Genomic DNA, 19,034 nt, shown 5'->3' with positions numbered 1-19,034 from the left:
GAGATCCACGGAATACCTTTTCTATATTAGTGAGACAGGCATGGTATCAAAAGAGACGCAGACTCAACAGTTTGAAAACCTTTATTTACTAAAGTTCTGCGGTTGGTGTAATACTTAACTTGCGCTAACTCTAAAGTGATTGTTCCCTAAACTGATGTTTCTAAGCGCAGTCGATGTCTGTAAGTCCAAAACAAAATCCACCTGTGTCTAAACCTATGTTTGGCCTCACTCTTTGACAAAACGTGGTAGGAAGTCTTCTTAAAAGAAAGTAGTGGTTCCAAAAAGAAATATAAACAACGGTGGTTTTCCCACCAGGTGTATTTCTGCCAATGTCATAAGAATTAGCACAATCAAAAAAGCATCATTCGTGAAACCTTCTCCACAGGATTCTTTCAATATTTTCAAAGAACTTTCAAGGTCTCTGGTTCCTTGGGATTCCCTTCCCCAAGCTTCAATTCTTTCAAGTTTCAAACAGAATACAACACAGTTCCTTGTAGGCCTCTCTGCATTCCCTTCCCCAAGCTTAGACCCCTTTGATGCAACACACAAAAGGTCAGCTTCCAATAACTCTGTAGGCCTCTCAGGGTTCCTTTCCCCAAGCTTAGGCCTTCTTTTATGTAACACAAAAAGTTCTGCTTGTCAGTAAGTGCCCTTTATTAATCAGAGTTCTTTCAGGGGCAGTATCAGAGACTTTCGAGAACACCAGGCTCTTTGCTCCTCCTTAGCGTGACCACTCTGATGAATAACCCCTCTCCTTTTCTTCTACTTTCAGAAGTCTCTTAACGTTCCTGTGTTGGAGTTTCCTGCACCCCTTTTCACACTTTCCATGCCTTGCATGCTTTCTTCCTGCTTTACTGGGCAACTGTGCAGCTGTTTCTTGCTCATTTTCACTTTACTGTGCCTCTTGCACACACTTTCCTTTTTTATCGTGCTCACTCTCACCAGTTTCTTGCTTTCGGGTAGCTTGCACCCCTTCCTTGCTTTCAGATCGCTCGCATCCTCCGTGTTTTTCGCTTTTCTCGTCTTCACACCTCTAGCAACTTTCACTTTTAGTTATTTCTCCTTTTAACTCTGCGCGTCTAACGCTTTAAACCTTGCTTCCTTTCTGTCTTCTTTCCTTTCGCAACACTTACAATACGCTTTCCTTTCAACTTTCTTTACTTTCATGCCGCGTGCAACAACTTTTCAATTCTGCTCCAGTCACCTGCACGCTACCTAGGTTCTCTCTGGCAAGCGGTCTTCCTGCTGTTGCTTGGGTCGAGTTCAGGGTATCACCACCTGCCCCTCTGACACCATTGAATCTGGCACACGTCCCAAGGGAACAAGCAGTTCTTTACACACAGGCAGCAGCTTGCAGTCGAGTACCTCGCTCTGGCTCCTTGGAGACACGGCTCCCTAGCCACGCTGCACCCCCTCTGACATACTGGGTTAGCGTCTCGGCACCCAGTTCTTGCCCGCTTTTCCCGGTCTTCTTTACTGCTTCCTTCTGCTGCTTGGTTCCCATGCACCACATCTTTTATAGTCCTCATTGGAGTCAGGGGTGCACAAATGGGGAAAAGTGCCTGACCTTGCCTGACTATTAGTGGGACAATTCAAAGGTGTTACATGGTAAACCTCACTTTGTATTCCTATTTTGTTTCTATGGGTAATCCTCATTGCTCCTGATGGCTGCCTCTTTGTCACAGTACTTATTAAAAATGGGGGTGTGGATAGGACAAGACCAATGAGGGTTCTTGCAGAGTGAAGGGTAATAATGTGGTTGAAATTGGGGCGAAGGGGTGGTTGAAATTGGGGCGAAGGGGAACACCCAGCTTGATTTTTATATAATCAGGACAATTCCCTTTTCCACATATTATCCTTCTTTGCTGGCGATCTGGAATGGTTGGACCGATATAAATAAGAAGTCCTTTGACTTGAGTTGGGGAAGCACCTGTTGATGTTATAGCTAAACAGATTCAGTTCCCTCTAGTTCCTGTGCTTCCCCACCCTTGTCATTCTAATATGATTGGACTTCTCTTCCTTATTCAAGAGAGATAGTCCCAAATATCCTAGGAAGGCTTTGGGATGTTTTCCTTACCCCTGGTCATCCCAAGAGGGTACCGCGTCTCGCCCAAAGGTCTCCCAGATTGGTTTCCCCGGACTCCCCTACCCAGGTGATCCTCCATCGCTTGTCCACCCCCAGGGTTGGACTCCAAAAGCAATGGCCCACCCCTGGCCACTTGAAAAGGGGAATCTTGGGGCTTACCTGGGAGAAAAACCTCAGGTTTCTCTCAGGGTGAAGCCTGCACGGTCCTACTCAAGCTGACCTGCCCTGTGTGAGCAAATAATTTAAAAGCTTATACTGCTGTTGTACCATTTCTTTATATGCAAGGGAAACCCTGTGTTAGTGCTCATCTGTTGCATTTGTTGAGAGGGTGTTTGTGCCAACCCACCATGTGCTTTTTTTTTTTTAAACATCTTTTTTATTAATTTCAGCATATATATAAGAAAGAAAAACGAGCACAACATCAAAAAACAAAATACAACACTAACAAAATTTCCCTCCACCTAAAAACCCCCCCGCCCCCAAAACCTCTCCGGTCGTAGCGAAAGCGAGCTCTACAGTTCGGAAACCTCCAGCATTCTCATCCACAGGTGATGTCCAATAACTTCAGTCTTTGGGGGCACCATTGTTCCCTAAACTCCCCCTTCAAGTAGTCCAGCATCTCGCCCCAGTCCGCTGCGAAACTTGTCAACTTCCCCTCCCCCGCGTATGTTGCCCATTCCAGCGATAGAATTTCCCAGATTTTCCTGATCCAGTCCTGCTCCGCGGGAGCCTCCTCGCTGTTCCAGTTCCGAGCAATTAGACCCATTGCCGCCAGGGTAGAGACCACTCGTGCTTTGCATTTCCCCCCCCGACTGCGCCCCTCCCCCTCCACACCAACCTTCCCTAGCAATATTTCCCGAGGGTCTTGGCCGTCTTCCCCCCCACCCCCCCGAGGTTGCAGATTGGGCACGCGCCATGTCACACCAAAAAGGCCTAATGTGCGGGCAGTCCCACCAAATATGTGCTGCTGTGCCCACCCCCCCACAACCCCTCCATCAGGCATCTGAGACTGTAGGATACATTGCGCGGAGCCGGGCGGGGGTATAGTGCCAACCAAAAATATACTTATACCAAGCTTCCTGTAATTGATAAGCCCTAGCAACTTTTGGGATCAGCCTCCACAACGCCTCCCAGTCTCCCCATGCCATCTCCGTCCCTCCCATCCGATCCCAGCTCTTCATGTACGGCCAAGTAACCCTCGGGGTCGTGCTCTCCAACAGTTTATACAAGTCTGATATAAGACCTCTAGAACCGTTATGGGTAGTGAGAAAGCGCTCGAACTGTGTCAAATCACGCGTTGCTGCTTCCCTAACTTCCGCTGACATGACCCAATGTCTAATCTGGAAGTACCCAAGTCTTTCCCCCTCACCTACCCCGAATTGTGACTTGCAATCCTCAAAAGTTATCACTCCCTGGACGGAGAACATATCCCTAAGGGTCCAACACCCTCCTTCATCCCAGCTCCGGAACGCTCCTCTCTCCAGTCCAGGCGAGAAATCCCCGTTGTTAAAGAGCGGCGTGAACGGGGACTGGAAAGACAAAATCCCTCTTCTCTCCACTGCCCCGTCCCATATATCCACCAAACCCTTCGTGATATCGCTCAGATATATATGTGGTGGCCACAGCCTCCGGGGAAGCCACAAGACTTCACCCAGGTGGTGCCGAGCAACCGCTCTATCCATTTTCACCCAATGCTTGTCATAACTCGCTGCAAACCATTCCCTGATCACCCGGAGAAGCGCCACCTCGTGGTATCGCCTGAAATCCAGTAGGCCCAAGCCCCCGCGTCCCTTAGACGCCGTGAGAAGGCGCCATGAGAGGCGCGGCCTCTTCCCATTCCAAATAAACAGCCTAGCCACCCGGCCCAATTCCTTAAAAAAGCCCCCAGGGACAGACAGAGGGATTGCCTGAAACAAGTAGAGTATGTGGGGGAGGATCACCATTTTCAATACCGCCCCACTCCCGAGCCACGAGATCCCCAGATTGCCCCATCTAGTCAAGTCCTTTTTGATCGCCTTTAACATGGGAGGGTAATTCGCACCATACCAGCCACCAAGGGAGGGAGTCACCTGCACCCTGCACCCCCAGGTATCGCAGTCCACCCGGGCTCCACTTGAATGGAGAGATAGCCTTCAGTACCCTGCTCTCTTCCTCCCCAAGGGACAGGTCCATCAACTCGGACTTTTGCCAGTTGATCCGCAGGCCCGACACCTCCCCAAAAGCGGTCAGCAGATCTATGCATGCCCTGACGGAATCCTTCGGGTGCGTCAACATAAGAAGCATATCGTCCGCAAAAGCCGCTACCTTATGCAGGTATCCCCAAAAGGTATGCCCTAAATCCCATCTGCCTCTCTTATAGCTATTAACAGAGGTTCCAGGTAAATAGCATAAAACAGCGGGGACAAGGGACACCCCTGCTTAGTTCCCCGTCGCAGGCTAATTGAATGTGATATCTCCCCATTCACTAGGATCCGTGAGCTAGGGTTCTTGTAGTTTGCCGCCACCCTATTAATGAATTTTGCTCCGAGGCCCATTGTTTCCATAACCCGAAACAAGAACGACCATGCCACCCGATCAAACGCTTTTTCGGCATTGAGCGCCAATAAGATCGCCGGAGTGGTCGTCTTCCGTGCTTTCTCAACAACGTGGGCTACCCTCCTGATATTGTCAGCCGTCTGCCTCCCGGCCACAAACCCTGTCTGATCTTGGTGTACCAATGCTGGCAGATAGTTTTCCAGCCGACTGGCTAGTATTTTAGTATATATTTTTGCCTCCGTATTTATGAGGGCTATAGGCCGATAAGATGTGCACTCCTCCGGGTCCTTCCCTGTCTTGTGTATAAGCGTTATTTTAGCCTCCTCCATCGATGGGGTTATCCCGCCTCTAAGCTCGAATGAGTTAAATAATTGCATTAAGTGTGGGACCAGTAGGTGGGAGTATGCCTTATAAAACGATGCGGGGTAGCCGTCCGGGCCTGGAGCTTTCCCCCGAGGGAGAGCCGCTATAGTGGCTCTGACCTCGTCCTCCGTTATGTCTCTGCCTAACTCATACCCCTCGTCCCTGGATAGTCGTGGGAGTGGAAGAGCCTCAATAAAATCCCTTTGCGGACCTGGCGCTACATCCTGCGAGGAGTATAGTTCCCCGTAGAACTCTGCCAACCGCCTCTTAATCTCTTCCGTCCGAGTGAGCCTTGCCCCATTCTTGTCCTTTAGAGCCACAATAACATTCTGCTCTCTATCCCCCCTTAATAGACGTGCCAAGAGTGAGTCCGCCTTGTCGGCCTTAACATAAAATTTTTGTCTGACTCTCAGCATGGCCGCCTCTGCCTTCTTAGTCCTAAGTATTCTCAGCTGGCCCTCCGCCGCCCTATACTCCTTGAATACTCTTCTAGTGGGGTTCCCCTCCAATCGTACTCTGGCAGCCTCAAGCTCACTCTCCAACTGCGTTTCCAACCCTCTTAGTAACTTATTGCTTCCCGCCTGAAGGGCAATCAGTTCCCCCCTCAAAGTCGCCTTGAAAGCGTCCCACCTAATTTCTAAGCTAGTGTCCACGCTGTTGTTCCGCATAAAGAAATCTCGAATCTTACCATCGATTTCCTCCCTCATCGCCTGATCCCTCAGGAGCGTCTCTGTGAATTTCCAGCTCCACATGCCCTGCCTCCGCCCCTCCAACCGGAGTTCCATGTGGACAACTTTATGATCGGCGATCCCCATGGGGCCCACCTCTACTGATTTCACCCTTCCAATCAGACTTCCCGACACCCAGATGTAATCGATTCGCGATTGGGTTCTATGCACTTCTGAAACAAAGGTGAATCCCTCCTCCTCACCCCTTAGGGCCCTCCACACATCCCTCAAGCCTGCCTCCTCCCACCGTTCTTTTAAGCTGGGAGAGGCCACCGCTCCTCCTCTACCACTCCCCCGCATCGTGCGGTCACCCCCCCGTCCCAGGCCAAGTTGAGGTCACCCATCAAAACCACCTGTCCTCTAGCGAATCCCTGCAGGATACCCAAGGTCTCTCGGAGGAATTGATCCTGGCCCGTATTTGGGCCATACACCGAGGCTACCGTGAGCGGAGTGCCCCTATATTCGCCCCTAACCATGAGGAACCTGCCATTCTTATCCCGCAGGGTACCGTTCACACGAAAGTCCATCCCCCTCCCAAAGGCCAGGGCCAACCCCCCTCTCTTCGTGGGACCCGATGCGAACAATATCTGCGAGTAGCCCCTCAACCGCAGGCGGTGCTGGTCTTTTCGCAGAAGATGGGTCTCCTGGATCGCCAGAACATCTGACTTCTGAGCCCTAGTAAACTGCTCTAGTTTCGTACGCTTGAGCGGGGAGTTCAAGCCCCTGACGTTATGCGTCAACCACTTGAATACAAAGATGGAAAATCACGCATGCCTCCTGTCCTAGCCCTGCTGGCTGCACCCAATCCCCTCGTATCCCCCGCTTGTCCTTTCCCTTGCCGACTACTTGAGAACCTCCAATACCCCCTTGCCCCTTATCCCCGTGCCTCGCTCCCCTGGAATCCAAACCTACCCACTGAACGCTACGACCCCCACCCCCTTCCCCCCCTTCCTATTCCCACCCCGAACCCCCAACTTTGGGTGGGAATCCCCCCCGCCACCCACCCTTCCCACACACCAACTCCCCAGAGCAGCCGCTTCCCCTGCTCCTCCCCCCTTACCGGGCGACATCGCCCTTCCTGATCCCAATCTGTTGCACCCCCGGCCCCCTTGCCCAATTGTCACCTTTACGGGTCCACCACCCCACGCCCCTCAAGCTGTAGCACATAACACTCCCCTTATCGTCATTGCCCACTCTACCCAGGTGCCTTCTCGCCCTCCCTGGATGATCTACCACCCCCTTGCGTTCCCTTCCGCCTGTCAGCCCCCACCGTTGACCATTCCCAAACCTTCTGCCGCGACCTGCCACCGGGCCCCCACCTCCGGAAGGCCCCCCCTTCAAGTCGATCTGCAACACATCTGTCCCCTCCTGAACAGAAGTTACCCGTTTCTGGTGGCCCTCCCAGTCAAACACAAGGCCAAATGGAAACGTCCACTTGTATCTCACTCCGCGCTCATTCAATACCTTCAGCACCGGCGCCATCTGTCTCCTTTTTATCAAGGTGATACTTGCCAGGTCTTGAAATAACGCAACTTGATGGCCTTTGAACACAATTGGCTCCTTTTTCCTCGCAGCCTGGAGGACTGCCTCTTTCTGAGCATATCTGGAGAAGGCAGCTAGAACGTCCCTCGGCCTCGAGGAGGAACCCCTCGGGAGCCCGCCCACTCTGTGAACACGATCCAGCTCAATGCTACTCGGGGGGAGTCTCCCCCAGGATCTCTGCGAAGAGGCTCTGTATTTCTAGTTTGAGGTCTGTGTCCAATACCGACTCCGGGAGTGACTTCACCCGTATGTTAATCCTTCGAGATCTATTCTCAAAGTCTTCCATCTGTACCTCCAGGTTGCGGTAGCCACATCTAGGCGCTCTATGGCCTCGCTATTAGCGGTCGTATCCTTCTCTGCCTCCTGGAGCCCCTTTTCCAGAAGGTCAGTCCTTTATTTCCCCCGGGCTCTTGGTGTGCGGCGTTATCCGTGCTCTGGGGTCTTCCTCTTCTGCGGGCCCCCCGCTTGTTGCCTCCGGAGCAAGGGGTAGCCTCTGGTTCCCGCCACAGGCGCAGTGCGGGGGAGGGCCCTCCCGCCAGGTGCACTCCTCAATTGTTTCTTCCGGGGGCATCGGGATATATATGAAAAAAAAAAGGGGGGGGGGAGGACTCCCGATGTCCCCGCTCCTGCCGCCGATCCTCACTACTCCAGGGGGGGGGGGGATGGCCTGGGTGGCCCCTCCGCACCCCTGTCTCAGTTCTCTCCCAAAACGCCGGGGAACCGCTTGTTCTGTCCTGGGGCCCCCCCCAGGGGACCCCGACTCCCCGCGCGTCTACCGCAAGCGTTCCTCCCCAGCCGGCAGCCGAACCTGCTCCACGAACGGGGGGTTGGCTATGTCCTCCTCCTCTTCAGCAGCCGCGGACGCCTGACCAAAGCCGCAGCGCCCCTCAACCACCGGCGCCGCAGCCGCCGGCCTCCACTCTCCTCTGATTCCCGCCACAGGTCCCCGCTCCTGCCGCCGATCCTCAGCGCTCCAAAGAAAGGGGTGGGCGGCCAGGGTGGCCCCCTCCGCACCCCCGTCTCAGTTCTCTCCCGGAACTCCGGGGGGTCGCTTGTTCTGTCCTGAGGCCCCCCCAGGGGACCCCCGACTCCCCGCAGCATCCGCCGCAAGCGTTCCTCCCCAGTCGACGGCCGACCCTGCTCCGCCAACGGGGGGTTAGCTATGTCCTCCTCCTCTTCAGTAGCCGCCGACACGGCGGATGCCTGTCCAGAGCCGCGGTGCCCCCCGACCACCGGCACCGCAGCCGCCGGCCTCAACTCGCCTCCTGGTCGCGGCCCACAGGCCCGAACTCCCCCAACACCCGGCTGAGGGAACCGAGCACCCGCCAGGCGCTCTGATCCCAGGGGCTCCTCCACCGACGGCGGGCCTGCAGCAGCAGCGCAGGCCGGATCCGATCGGAGCTCACGCCGCAGCTCTGTCCTTTCCTTTCCCTGTACTCGTCCAGGCGCCTCGCACCGCAGACGTGCCCGGGGGTCTCCTCCAAGCCTGAGGCAGATCCAACTTGCGGCGGGGTGGTGGACCGCACGAAGTTCTCCTCGGGAAGCCGGAGAGCGCGGCTGGTACGACTACCTCCTATCAGCCGCCATCTTGGAATCCCCCACCATGTGCTTTATCAGTTCATTGTGAGAGAAACCCACTTTTCTGTCACGATGCAGAAAGCTGCTGCATGGTAATAGTTTTCATACAGTTTTTGCACATGTTGGCCGGATGTCGCATACTTTTTACTGTCTCGCAAAGGAGAAAATGTATTTTTTCTCTCTAGAAATCACATTTACTCTCAATAGTTTAAAAATGGGGAGTACAATACTCCCACCTCAAAATATTACCTGGAGCACCGGCTGCAGCCATCAGGATCACAGTTGCTGATCTACTCTTCAATAAATAAACCACCATCTAAATAATAGGGAATTTGTGGGAAAGCATAAATATGCTTGTTGGACCAACTAATCGAAAAAACTATTCCCAGCACTTGCTGGTCAGCATGTTTCTGCAGAAAACTGAATTTGAAATTCTGGGCTGTGGCAAATATGTTTATCTGGAGTCCACCTCATCTGGCGAAGATGGCCAAAAGAGTGTTGTGATCGAGTTCCCGCTGCTGTGCTGCCTGGGTAAGACAGAATTCTGCACTTTGTTACTCCCTCCATCCGAATGTTGTACATCACACTGATGATCACCATTGGGATCCACGCCATACAACACGTATCACATTGTAGTTTGCAACGTAATAGTGTAGATTAGCTGTCTACGGATTACTTTAAAACATCCCGAGCACCATCAGTAATTTAAGTAACCTCTTCAAAGAAAATGCAGCTCAGTAGGTTAACCAAACAGGGATCAGATTTGTTTTCAAATAATTGATAACCTGCAGAAATCCTGATTAAGAAACCCATACACTGTTTTTTAAAAGCAGTACTCTTAAATAAGTCGTGCCATTCCATTCCTACAAATGGAAATTGTGACATTATTTAGAATTACAGAACGGCTACTATAAAGCACTGGATTGTTCATGTTTATCAATGAAGTTCCGTTAATTATAACAGGGTGACCAATATTATTTATTTTGGGAAAGAAGTGTCATATTGGGAAGCATGGGAGAACACATTTGAAAATGTCCATGGTAATCCTTCTGATGGAAAACAAACTGGCGCGCAACCCACTAACCGATCTCAAACTCCTAAACATTCTTGCCTTTCAATCTGTCAAATTAAACCCAAAATGCAGCAGATAGACACAAAATACAATGTTCCAGCTAGACTGCCCAGATCCCTGCATGCTACAATGCCATCCACTCTAATCTCTAGTTTAGTCTTTGCTCTTACATGATGAATAGATAATGTGCACATAGCTGAAAAGAAGCTTATGCAAAGTAAGGATCAAGAGTCCCATCTAATCTGCCCATCTACAGACCAACTACTTCACCATACACTATAGGTATATCCCAGATATCTCTTGGCTCTTAGGTGACTATTATATAGTCAATAAGCAAACCGAAAAGAGGCTCCAGCCGATCACGTGTCCGGAAACGCAAGCTTTACTCTATGGTAAAATCTGCGTTCTATGCAGCCTGGGAGCACTGGACCCTGTTATCCAAAGACCCCCACATATGCCCTGTCACCACCACTGTCTGGCACCCATCCCTTTCACAGCCCCCAGACAATATGTTTACTCAATGTCTGTTGGTTGCTGCTGCCAACATCTACATAGAAAAGGGACTCCGTTTCTATGTGCATGGTGGTCATCTACGTACGTCCATGTCGACAGCCATGTCATTAGCATCCCGGCTCGCTTGTCCAAGATATGCTAATAGCTATATTCACCTGGGAGGGGGTTTCAGACAAATTTCGTTTTTGATTTGATTGCGTAATTCACTTCCTATTCCAAGCCAGTGAAATATGGTATTTAAAAGGATTGCAGACATTTTTGATCTCTTTCTGTTGGTTTACAAGAGCAGGGGCAGAGGTTTGTCTTCTGCTCTGCTCCTGCCTTGCCTCCTAGCCAGTCCTCCAGATAAGATTTGTAAGTGGGAGTATTTTACTCCCTATTTTTTCAAGTTGGGAGTAAAATGATTTTTAGGGAGTAAAAATGTAAGTCCATTTCATAATGAGAGTATTTTATAAACGAGTAAAAATAGGTTTTCACTGAAAAGCAGAAATGTTTTTGTAATATTTTATTTCTTTGCACCTAGTTGTTCATGCACATTAAAAGATACATGTTCACTTCTTCCAATCAGGCAGTTAAAATAGTAGTTTCTTACTGTGGTACTATGGGTACTACTGGTCCAAACATATCCTTGGAGCTGTGAGGGTGAAAGCAGGGGTGCAAGATTCTACGTGTCTTTTTCCTATTTGTTGGGAGTATTTTTACTCCACATTTTCATTTTTTGGGAGTATTTGCCAATTTCTAGAGAGTAAACAAAGGGCTGCTCGTAGCCGTCACCCTGCCCAGAAGTTTGTTTCTGTTTGTTAAAAATACATCCTCACAAGAGACAGGAAAACCTATAGTAAGTTTCCATCTGTGCACAATAATTTTCCCTTTCGGAAAGAGAAAGGAAGTAATTCTATTATTAGATGCGGCACGTGCAATGGAGGGAAAAAAAATGTTCTTGACAACTACTGCTGCTAGTGGGTGGAGTTGGCATAAGTTAGGTTTTTCCCTTCAAGGATCTGCGGATCTGCACTTGCTGATAAAAGGAACTCTGAATATGCTAGTGCAAGTTTGTCTAACTCCAGGCCTCGAGGGCTTGATTCCCGACAGTCAGTTTTTGAGGATATTAAAAGGGAGGCAGGGTCGTTTGGGCTCCGCTACATTCCGGGTGAGGTGTACGTTATGTTCATACATTTGTTGGAGACGTTCCCCTGTCTGAGCCCCGGTGACAGGTGCGAGGAAGCCATTGAATGACACCTATCCAATGCATCTTGCACGACCCTGGGGACTCATTTTGTATTAACCACAACTCCATCTTTTGACTAGGCCGCACACGAAACTCCCAGAGGCAAGCCTGCATCTCTCCACTGTCCAGCGCTGCGCACAGCCAGTCCGACAACCCCCTCCTCCTCCTCCTCACTGTCTGCGCTGTGGCAGTCCTGTTCTCACGGAAGCTTGGGCACAAATTGTTGCGAGCTGACACTGTATCTCTCTCCTTCCTCCGAGATCACTGCCCTGTATGTGACCAGCCTGGAGCCTGGCTCATGGAAACCATTTGTTTCCACAAACCTGCCCCTGCTCCAACAACCCCCATCGTCAAGAGTTACTGTCCGCATGAACCTTAAATCCCTCATTCCTTTGATGTAGCAGGGAGGAGACCCCTGCCCATGGGCCACCCTCGATTGCTCAGGATTAGTTATATGGGGGCAAACATATATTTGCCATGTGCTAACAAATCCCAACACCCTTGTTTGATACTCGAGGCACCCAATAAATGTGCCCCAAGAATGCACGCCAAGATAAGGCACCTGGACCACCGTACCTCTGCCCCACTCTGCTTGAGGTCAAGAATACAGATCTATTGCTGCAATTTATAGACAACAATGTGTTATGAAGAGTCTTGCGTGTCGTATTAAATCTTGCATGCCCATGATTACTGTGAAGTTTAGCTCAGTTAGAATAATAACTGTGTGGACATGACGTGACCCACCGTCCCTCCCCGATGAGACCAGCTGCCCCCACATGCCTCAAGAAGCAACAAGTTCAACCCCAGCCAAACCAGCAGCAGCACTACACATTGTATAATGTCTTGTTCAGCTTAACCAATGAAATGTATTTGTGTAACCCGTATAGCACACGTCATAGATGATGTGTTTTTGACTTATAATGTGAGGTCTTGTATTATAGGCAGAGCGCTCTCGGAGTAGCAGAGTCCTCTGCGTGCCCCACTTTATCTTTATATAAAAAATACCTTTTACTCACTTGCAATCTCTCTTGGTCTCATTCCCTACTGGGGTGTGTCCATCAGTGTCTATTTCTATGAGATATTTTAATTGAAAGTGTGGGGAATGACCACTTGGAATATCCCTCATTAATATTCATGAGAAAAAAGTTACATACGTTTAGAATCATTGTATGTTAATTTTTCTCCTGAATATTGAGTAGTATCCTGAAAATTTGGCATGTTTCTTGCCATCGAGGTCTGGAGTTGGAGAGCCCTGTGCTAGTGTTTCCACCTGAAAGACCCTTTGCAATCTACTCCAGGTTTTGGATTTCTAAATCGTGGGTATCTTGGGAAAAGCAGTGCTAAAATGTTTGTTTCTTTAGGGTCTGGTAGTTTCGAACAAATTGCTCTCAGGAGTTTGGGAATAGTTCTGGGCTTGTACTGACAGCCCAACTCACAGGCCGACCGATTTTGGCACAACACCCAAAGATACTTGATCTCCAACCTAAAAAGGTTTTCAAAACTGCCTTGGAATCCGAATGCACATATTAACCCCACACACTTGTGTGTCTTATCTCTCTGGAAGTCAGTCCACATGTAGCGTACTAACACACATCCACAGTAATACAAAGCATTTCGATACTCGACACCCTCCTTGCATCTGCAATCCCCATCTTGTTCTTGTTATTCTTCCCAGCACACTATGGTGTGGCTTTCCCAAGCATGGCACAATACGCCACCGACTAGAATAGGTGCTTTGAAACTACAACAGTAGTGAAAATGATGTGTACAACAGCATAATAACATAACATAAACCGAGAAGGACATGGCCAGTGTTGGGGCAATCCAATTGAAACACGCCTCCATGCCCTTGGGGGCTCCCTGTGACTGACGTAGAATGCTTAATAGAGTTTTGTAAGCAGTCAGCTCCCCTGCTGTCTGACTTGCTTCACACTCTGCTGCTCAGAGAACAATATTCTCCCATTATACATGATTTACCCCGTCAGATCTTTGGTGTGTGGCAGCGAGTATGCTTGGAGATTAATGAAGCGTAGCTCATGTGAGCCCCACGCTCTCAATGATATAAGCAGAAAAAACACCCATGGCCATGTGCATTAGGAAACATGTTCTCCGTTGCAATCTATGCATCACACGGCCATGACATTCCGTCTCCACATTCCCCGACCCACGACCTTGTCGTAGGATTGTTTCACTTGATTCAAGGCACTTCCAGACAGATGTCAAGCTGTCCTTTGTCAGAACTCTAACCCACTCCACATTGGTCTTTGCATTCTGGCATTTGTAGCCCGACATTAGTTACAGAAAAAAACAAAAACTATAGTCAGACGGTGAGAAGAAATACAGCACTGAAAATCATCTCAACTGTCATGTACATAAACCCTGCATGGTGGTGCAGCTCTAGGTTCATGAGCGTTTAATAGGGAATAGCTGTTTTCTAGTTGTAATAAAGTAATAAAGAAAAGCTAAGTCTCACAATGATTACTGGTCTATAATCAAAATACTCTAGAGTCCGTTTAATTTAAAGCATGAATTGTTGGGAGAGTGAAACAAACACTATCCCAAGAAATCTACCAACAGCTTATAATGTAATGATTGTGGGATCTATATAGACGCATGAGGTACAATGGCACGAACTAAAACTGCTTGTATACCAAAAACGCGTTTACCGATTTCACCCTAATTACAGGATGCATTTTTGTTGTTGAAAAATGCAGGAGGGGTCCCCCAATAATACCCAAGAAGGCCCCCCGAAACGCATTTTTAAATCTGCAGTCCCTTGCGCCCTGCAGATGCATTTACTTCGGGTGGTAATTTATGGGATTCAACAACCCGTTTGTGGGAATGGGCTAAAGGTACGCCGTGACACCTGCAATAGTTGGGAGTCTTCCTTCCCCTCGTGGAATTGCATGGGCTCTCTGAACTAGTGGGGAGGCGTTTGTTTCTTTGGGCTCTCACCTCCTGGGCGTGTCAAGGAGTTGTCCCTCCTCCTCCTCGCTGTCACTCTCACACGGACACAGGCGCTCGTGCCCCCGCTTCCTCTTCCTGCACCCGCAGGTAGCGGCACCTTGTTCACGGGCCCGGGGAGACCGCAGCCGGCTGCCCAGAGCCCCCATACCCACGGACGGCAGTTAATGAGCGCGCTACTCCAGCGCCCAGCCGGCCAGTCACGCGCCAGCTGTTCCTCGAGCCCCGGGACGCCAGGATCGCCCCGCCATACCGCCACAGTAACGCTTCGAGTCACCCCTCCAGCTCTCACCCTCTACAACCAAAACTTCCGGACCGCGCGAGCTGATGACAGCTTCTTAATGTTAGGAAAGTAACCACGGCAACGGGGAAGCATACCAACTAGAGCAGATGCGCAGAGTAATGGAAACAGAAAAAAGACCATGAACCGAAAAACAGAGTGCAGGAGCTTTGAGTAGACTTGGACAATGAGTTTATAGTTAGCACTGATCTAAAGACGTCACACCAGCTAAATGTAAACTATCATTTTAGCACGCTTTATCTGAAAAAAATAGTTGGCAAAATATTTACGTCAGTAAAATTGCAATAATGTTTGTTTATTTATTTATATGGCGCACCGGACCAGAAGGTATGGGGGCGCAAGCAATACAAGAATATTCTCAACTTAGTTACAACACTGTACATTATTTACATTATTATACATAGTGTGTAGATGCAGTTACAGTGAGTAGAAACAGTTACAAGGATACAAAGTGACATTGCGACATAGTTACAAGTTGATCAAGTGTGTGGTAGTTGTGGGGTGTCATTGTTGGCTGTCATTATTGGTCTTTGTTCTTAAGCCACTGGAGGTAGTTACGCCTAAATTGGTGGTAGGTTTAAGGTGCTCTGACGGAGGGTGTTAGTGTGTTCCTTTGTTGGGCTGCTTTTACCTGGAAACTGTTGCCGCCCATTTTCGTGCGCTTGAATCTGGGAACAGCGAGCAGGTTAGCGTTACTATTTCTGGTGTGTCTGTTGGGCTGTATCTGGTTATTCTGTCTGAGAGATAACGGGGAGCTGCGTTGTTAAGGCATTTGTGGGTGAGGGAGGCTACCTTAAGCAGAATTTTGTCCGAGGTAGTGAGCCAGTTGTGGGTTCTCCTAGTATTCGAGATGTGTTCTCTTTTAGGGAAGCTAAGCGCTGCTCTAAGGGCATTGTTCTGTAGGATCTGGATTTTATTGGTGATCCGTTTGTTGGCGCCTACATAGAGGGAGTTACAATAGTCCAGTTTAGATAGTATGAGAGCTCTGGCTAGAGTAATGCAACTTTGGGTGGAGAGGAAGGGTTTGGCAGAGCGTATAAGCTTGCATGTGTAGGCTGTAGTGGATGCCATGGAGCTGACCTGTTTATGGAAGGAGAGGGTGGAATCGAGATAGATGCCAAGGGTTTTTACTTCCTTAGCTACCTTTATAGGGTTGCCGTCAATGGTGAAGCTGGAGTAGTTGAGGTCCAGTTTGTTTAGGTTCGTGGCTGAACCCAGGATGATGAGTTCGGTCTTGTCATCGTTCAGGCATAGACTATGGGAGGCCATCCATGCCTGGATGATGAGGTACACCTTGTTCACCAAGGCCAAATCCGTGTTATAATCTCCCGTCAACGGGATGAGGATTTGGGTATCATCAGCATAGTTAGTGTAGGTGATACCCAAACCGTCGAGATCATCAAACAGGGGCTTAGTGAACACGTTGTACAGTGTGGGGGAGACACAAGACCCCTGAGGGACCCCGCATGTGATGGGAATGGGGTCAGCTGAGGCCGTGGTGGAGAAGACGCGCATGGATCTGTTGCTTAGGAATGATGTGATCCAGCCTATAGCTTCTTGGGAAAAGTGGGCCGCCGAGTCTAAGTGGCTACATAGGATTTTGTGATCAACAAGATCAAAGGCTGCCGAGAGGTCTAAGAAGAGCAATAAGGCAGTTTTCCCATTATCTCTCAGAGTGTCTATTTGGGCCTTGAGGTCGATGAGTGCGGTTTCTGTGCCGTGTAGGGGTCTAAATCCTGATTGCCGGACTCCTAGGAGGTGGTTTTGTTCAAGGAATTTCTGAATTTGAAGGTAGGCTGTCTTGTCGAGGATTTTTAGTAGGAAGGGGACTCAAAAAGCTAAACAAGCAATGATCCCGCTGGTGAAACAGAGATAACCGGACAAGTACACCTCCTTCACCTCTTGTGGCTGAAGGTAGGCTGTGTGTAGAGATCACAAGTTCATGAGAGGAGCGACCCAGAAGGCGAGCCGGACCTGAGAAGCGCCACTCGAAGCGCGGGCGGCGGACCGATGGCACTGTAGCCCAGACGCTCCTCCAGAACACGACCCTCGGTGCAGGTCATCTATCACTCCAGCATCGCAAAGTGATATACCTACCAGTACCAAGCACAGTGAGGCAACAACTGTGTCATTTGTCGTGTACCGGTTGGCAAATAAAGCCTTTGTTCCAGTTATGCAGAGTGTGTCTGTTCTTTGTTGGCCACAACATAATTGGTGACAGGGATTCTCAGATTGCTCACAATCACCAGGATGCAGGGAGCAATTCCACCCCCAGACTTCTAGCAATCCCCAGGCAGGCCAATCATTCCATGCTTCAGTGGGGCCACTGTTTCAAACGTACTTAGAGGCGGTGGGGGGAGCTGATTATCCTGCGGCGCAGAAGAAGGCCATGCTGTTCAATGCACTGGATGTCGAAGGCCAGAGAACCTTCGGGGGTCTGAAGCCCGAAGCTGCGCAGGGGGACGATGATGATGTGTATAAAGAAGCGGTAAGGAGGAAAGCAAAGAGGTTTTCATCCAAAGAGAACATTGTCCTGCATAGGATCAGGTTTTATGGCAGAAAGCGGAAGCATTCAGCGACACGTCTGAAGACAGAATTTGCGACATGCTCATTGTGCACACCAACAATCGCAAGGTCCAGGACAAATTCATCGTAGAAAAGGAACTTCAATTAGACAAAGCCATCCACATTACAAAAGCGGTGGAGGAAACGTCCCGCAGGCGAACAGAGTGGGCTGGTAGCATTTCCGCACCAGATGTGCAAGTAGCACAGTACAAAGGGTGGCAAGACAGATGGCAGCGCAAAGCCAAGGAGGAAACGTCGGGAAGACACGTGCCACTCAAGTGCCATAGATGCACCAGCACCACTCACTTGGCAAATAGCAGAGATAGTGCCGCAAGGAACAAGGAGTGTTCCAAATGCAAGAGGTTTGGACATTTTGCCTCGGTTTGTATGTGGAGAGGTAAGAAAGCAGTGACATCGGTGCAGAGTGACGAGGTCAGAGACAAAGTCTTGTCGAAGAAGAGGGGTGTCCCACAGTCATTATGGTCAACAGTGTCACAGCTCGCAAAGAAAAGCCCCACTGTACCATCAAGGTTGATGGGCATGAGATGAGAGTGATGGCAGATTCCGGCTCAGACCTCACCATATTTCCGTTAGACATGTACAAAGGCATGGTCGGCAAAGAGAAAGTGGAAGTCTGCTCTACGAAGCTCAACCCCACAGTCTTTGGCGGTGCCACAGTGAATTTACTGGGGTATATCCGAGCTTCAGTGGAGTTCAAAGGAAGAGAGATGAAAACCAAGGTATACTTTTCAGAGAGAGGCCCGGCTGTATGGGGATGGGACGACCAAGCCAAGTTGCAGATTAGATTGGATCCCAGCGTGGAGGGGCAGGTTTGTCCATAGCCAAAGGAGGAGCGTTGGTCACTAGAGAAGAATTTCCAGAACTGTTCTCAGACACACCACGGAACATCAGGAACTATATGCACAAGATCAAACTGAAACAAGGCACTGTCCCAATGAAGCACAAGGTGAGACCTGTACCAGTGATCTAGAGGTGCACTACAGGCGAAACTCGACAAGATGTTGAAGGACCGGACGATTAAGACAGTATAGTCGTCTAAATGGCTTGGCCCAGTAGTCCTCATGAAAAAACACGGGTGATCTATGAGTTTGCATCGATCAACGTAGCTTAAATCTTGAAGTAGTATCGGACAGCTTCCCTTTACCCAGCATCAATGAACTAATTCTTTTAATGAAAGAGGCCAAGTGTTATCAAAGCTCGACATGAGAGGCGCTTATCACCAGATCAGTTTGCATCGTGAGTCAAGACCTCTTACAGCCTTCATAACTCCATGTGTCACCTACCAGTTCACGTAAATGCTGTTTGGCCTGTCCTCGGCTGCATCAGCGTTCTAACGCATGATGGACTCCCTGTTGAAAAACATAGGAAACATGTCCTACTTTCAGGACGACCGCTTGATATATGCCTTGGATCAGGAAACGCACAACAGGGTGCTCCACCAGGTGTTATCCAAATTGCAAGAGGCAGGAGTTAGGTTACGCTACAACAACTGCTATTGCAGGCTGCGGAAGTGTAGTACCTGGGCTACAAGATTTCCA

General features: G+C 49.6%; 1 protein-coding gene across 1 annotated transcript in view; it reads right to left on the bottom strand.

Annotated features, from left to right (window-relative positions):
• The window catches only part of GMCL1 (germ cell-less 1, spermatogenesis associated), a 979,035-nt gene extending 964,081 nt beyond the window's left edge, over nucleotides 1-14,954 (bottom strand). Inside the window, exon 1 of the mRNA XM_069618907.1 lies at nucleotides 14,601-14,954. Within this exon, the coding sequence (XP_069475008.1) occupies nucleotides 14,601-14,758 (158 nt within the window). The 5' untranslated portion in view covers nucleotides 14,759-14,954. The remainder of the gene's footprint in view (nucleotides 1-14,600) is intronic.
• Between the last annotated feature and the right edge of the window lie 4,080 nt (nucleotides 14,955-19,034).

This window comes from Ambystoma mexicanum, chromosome 10, assembly GCF_040938575.1.
Source record: "Ambystoma mexicanum isolate Mex_15411 chromosome 10, UKY_AmexF1_1, whole genome shotgun sequence".
Classification (NCBI taxonomy): domain Eukaryota; kingdom Metazoa; phylum Chordata; class Amphibia; order Caudata; family Ambystomatidae; genus Ambystoma; species Ambystoma mexicanum.
This window is presented reverse-complemented; position numbering and strand designations above follow the sequence as displayed.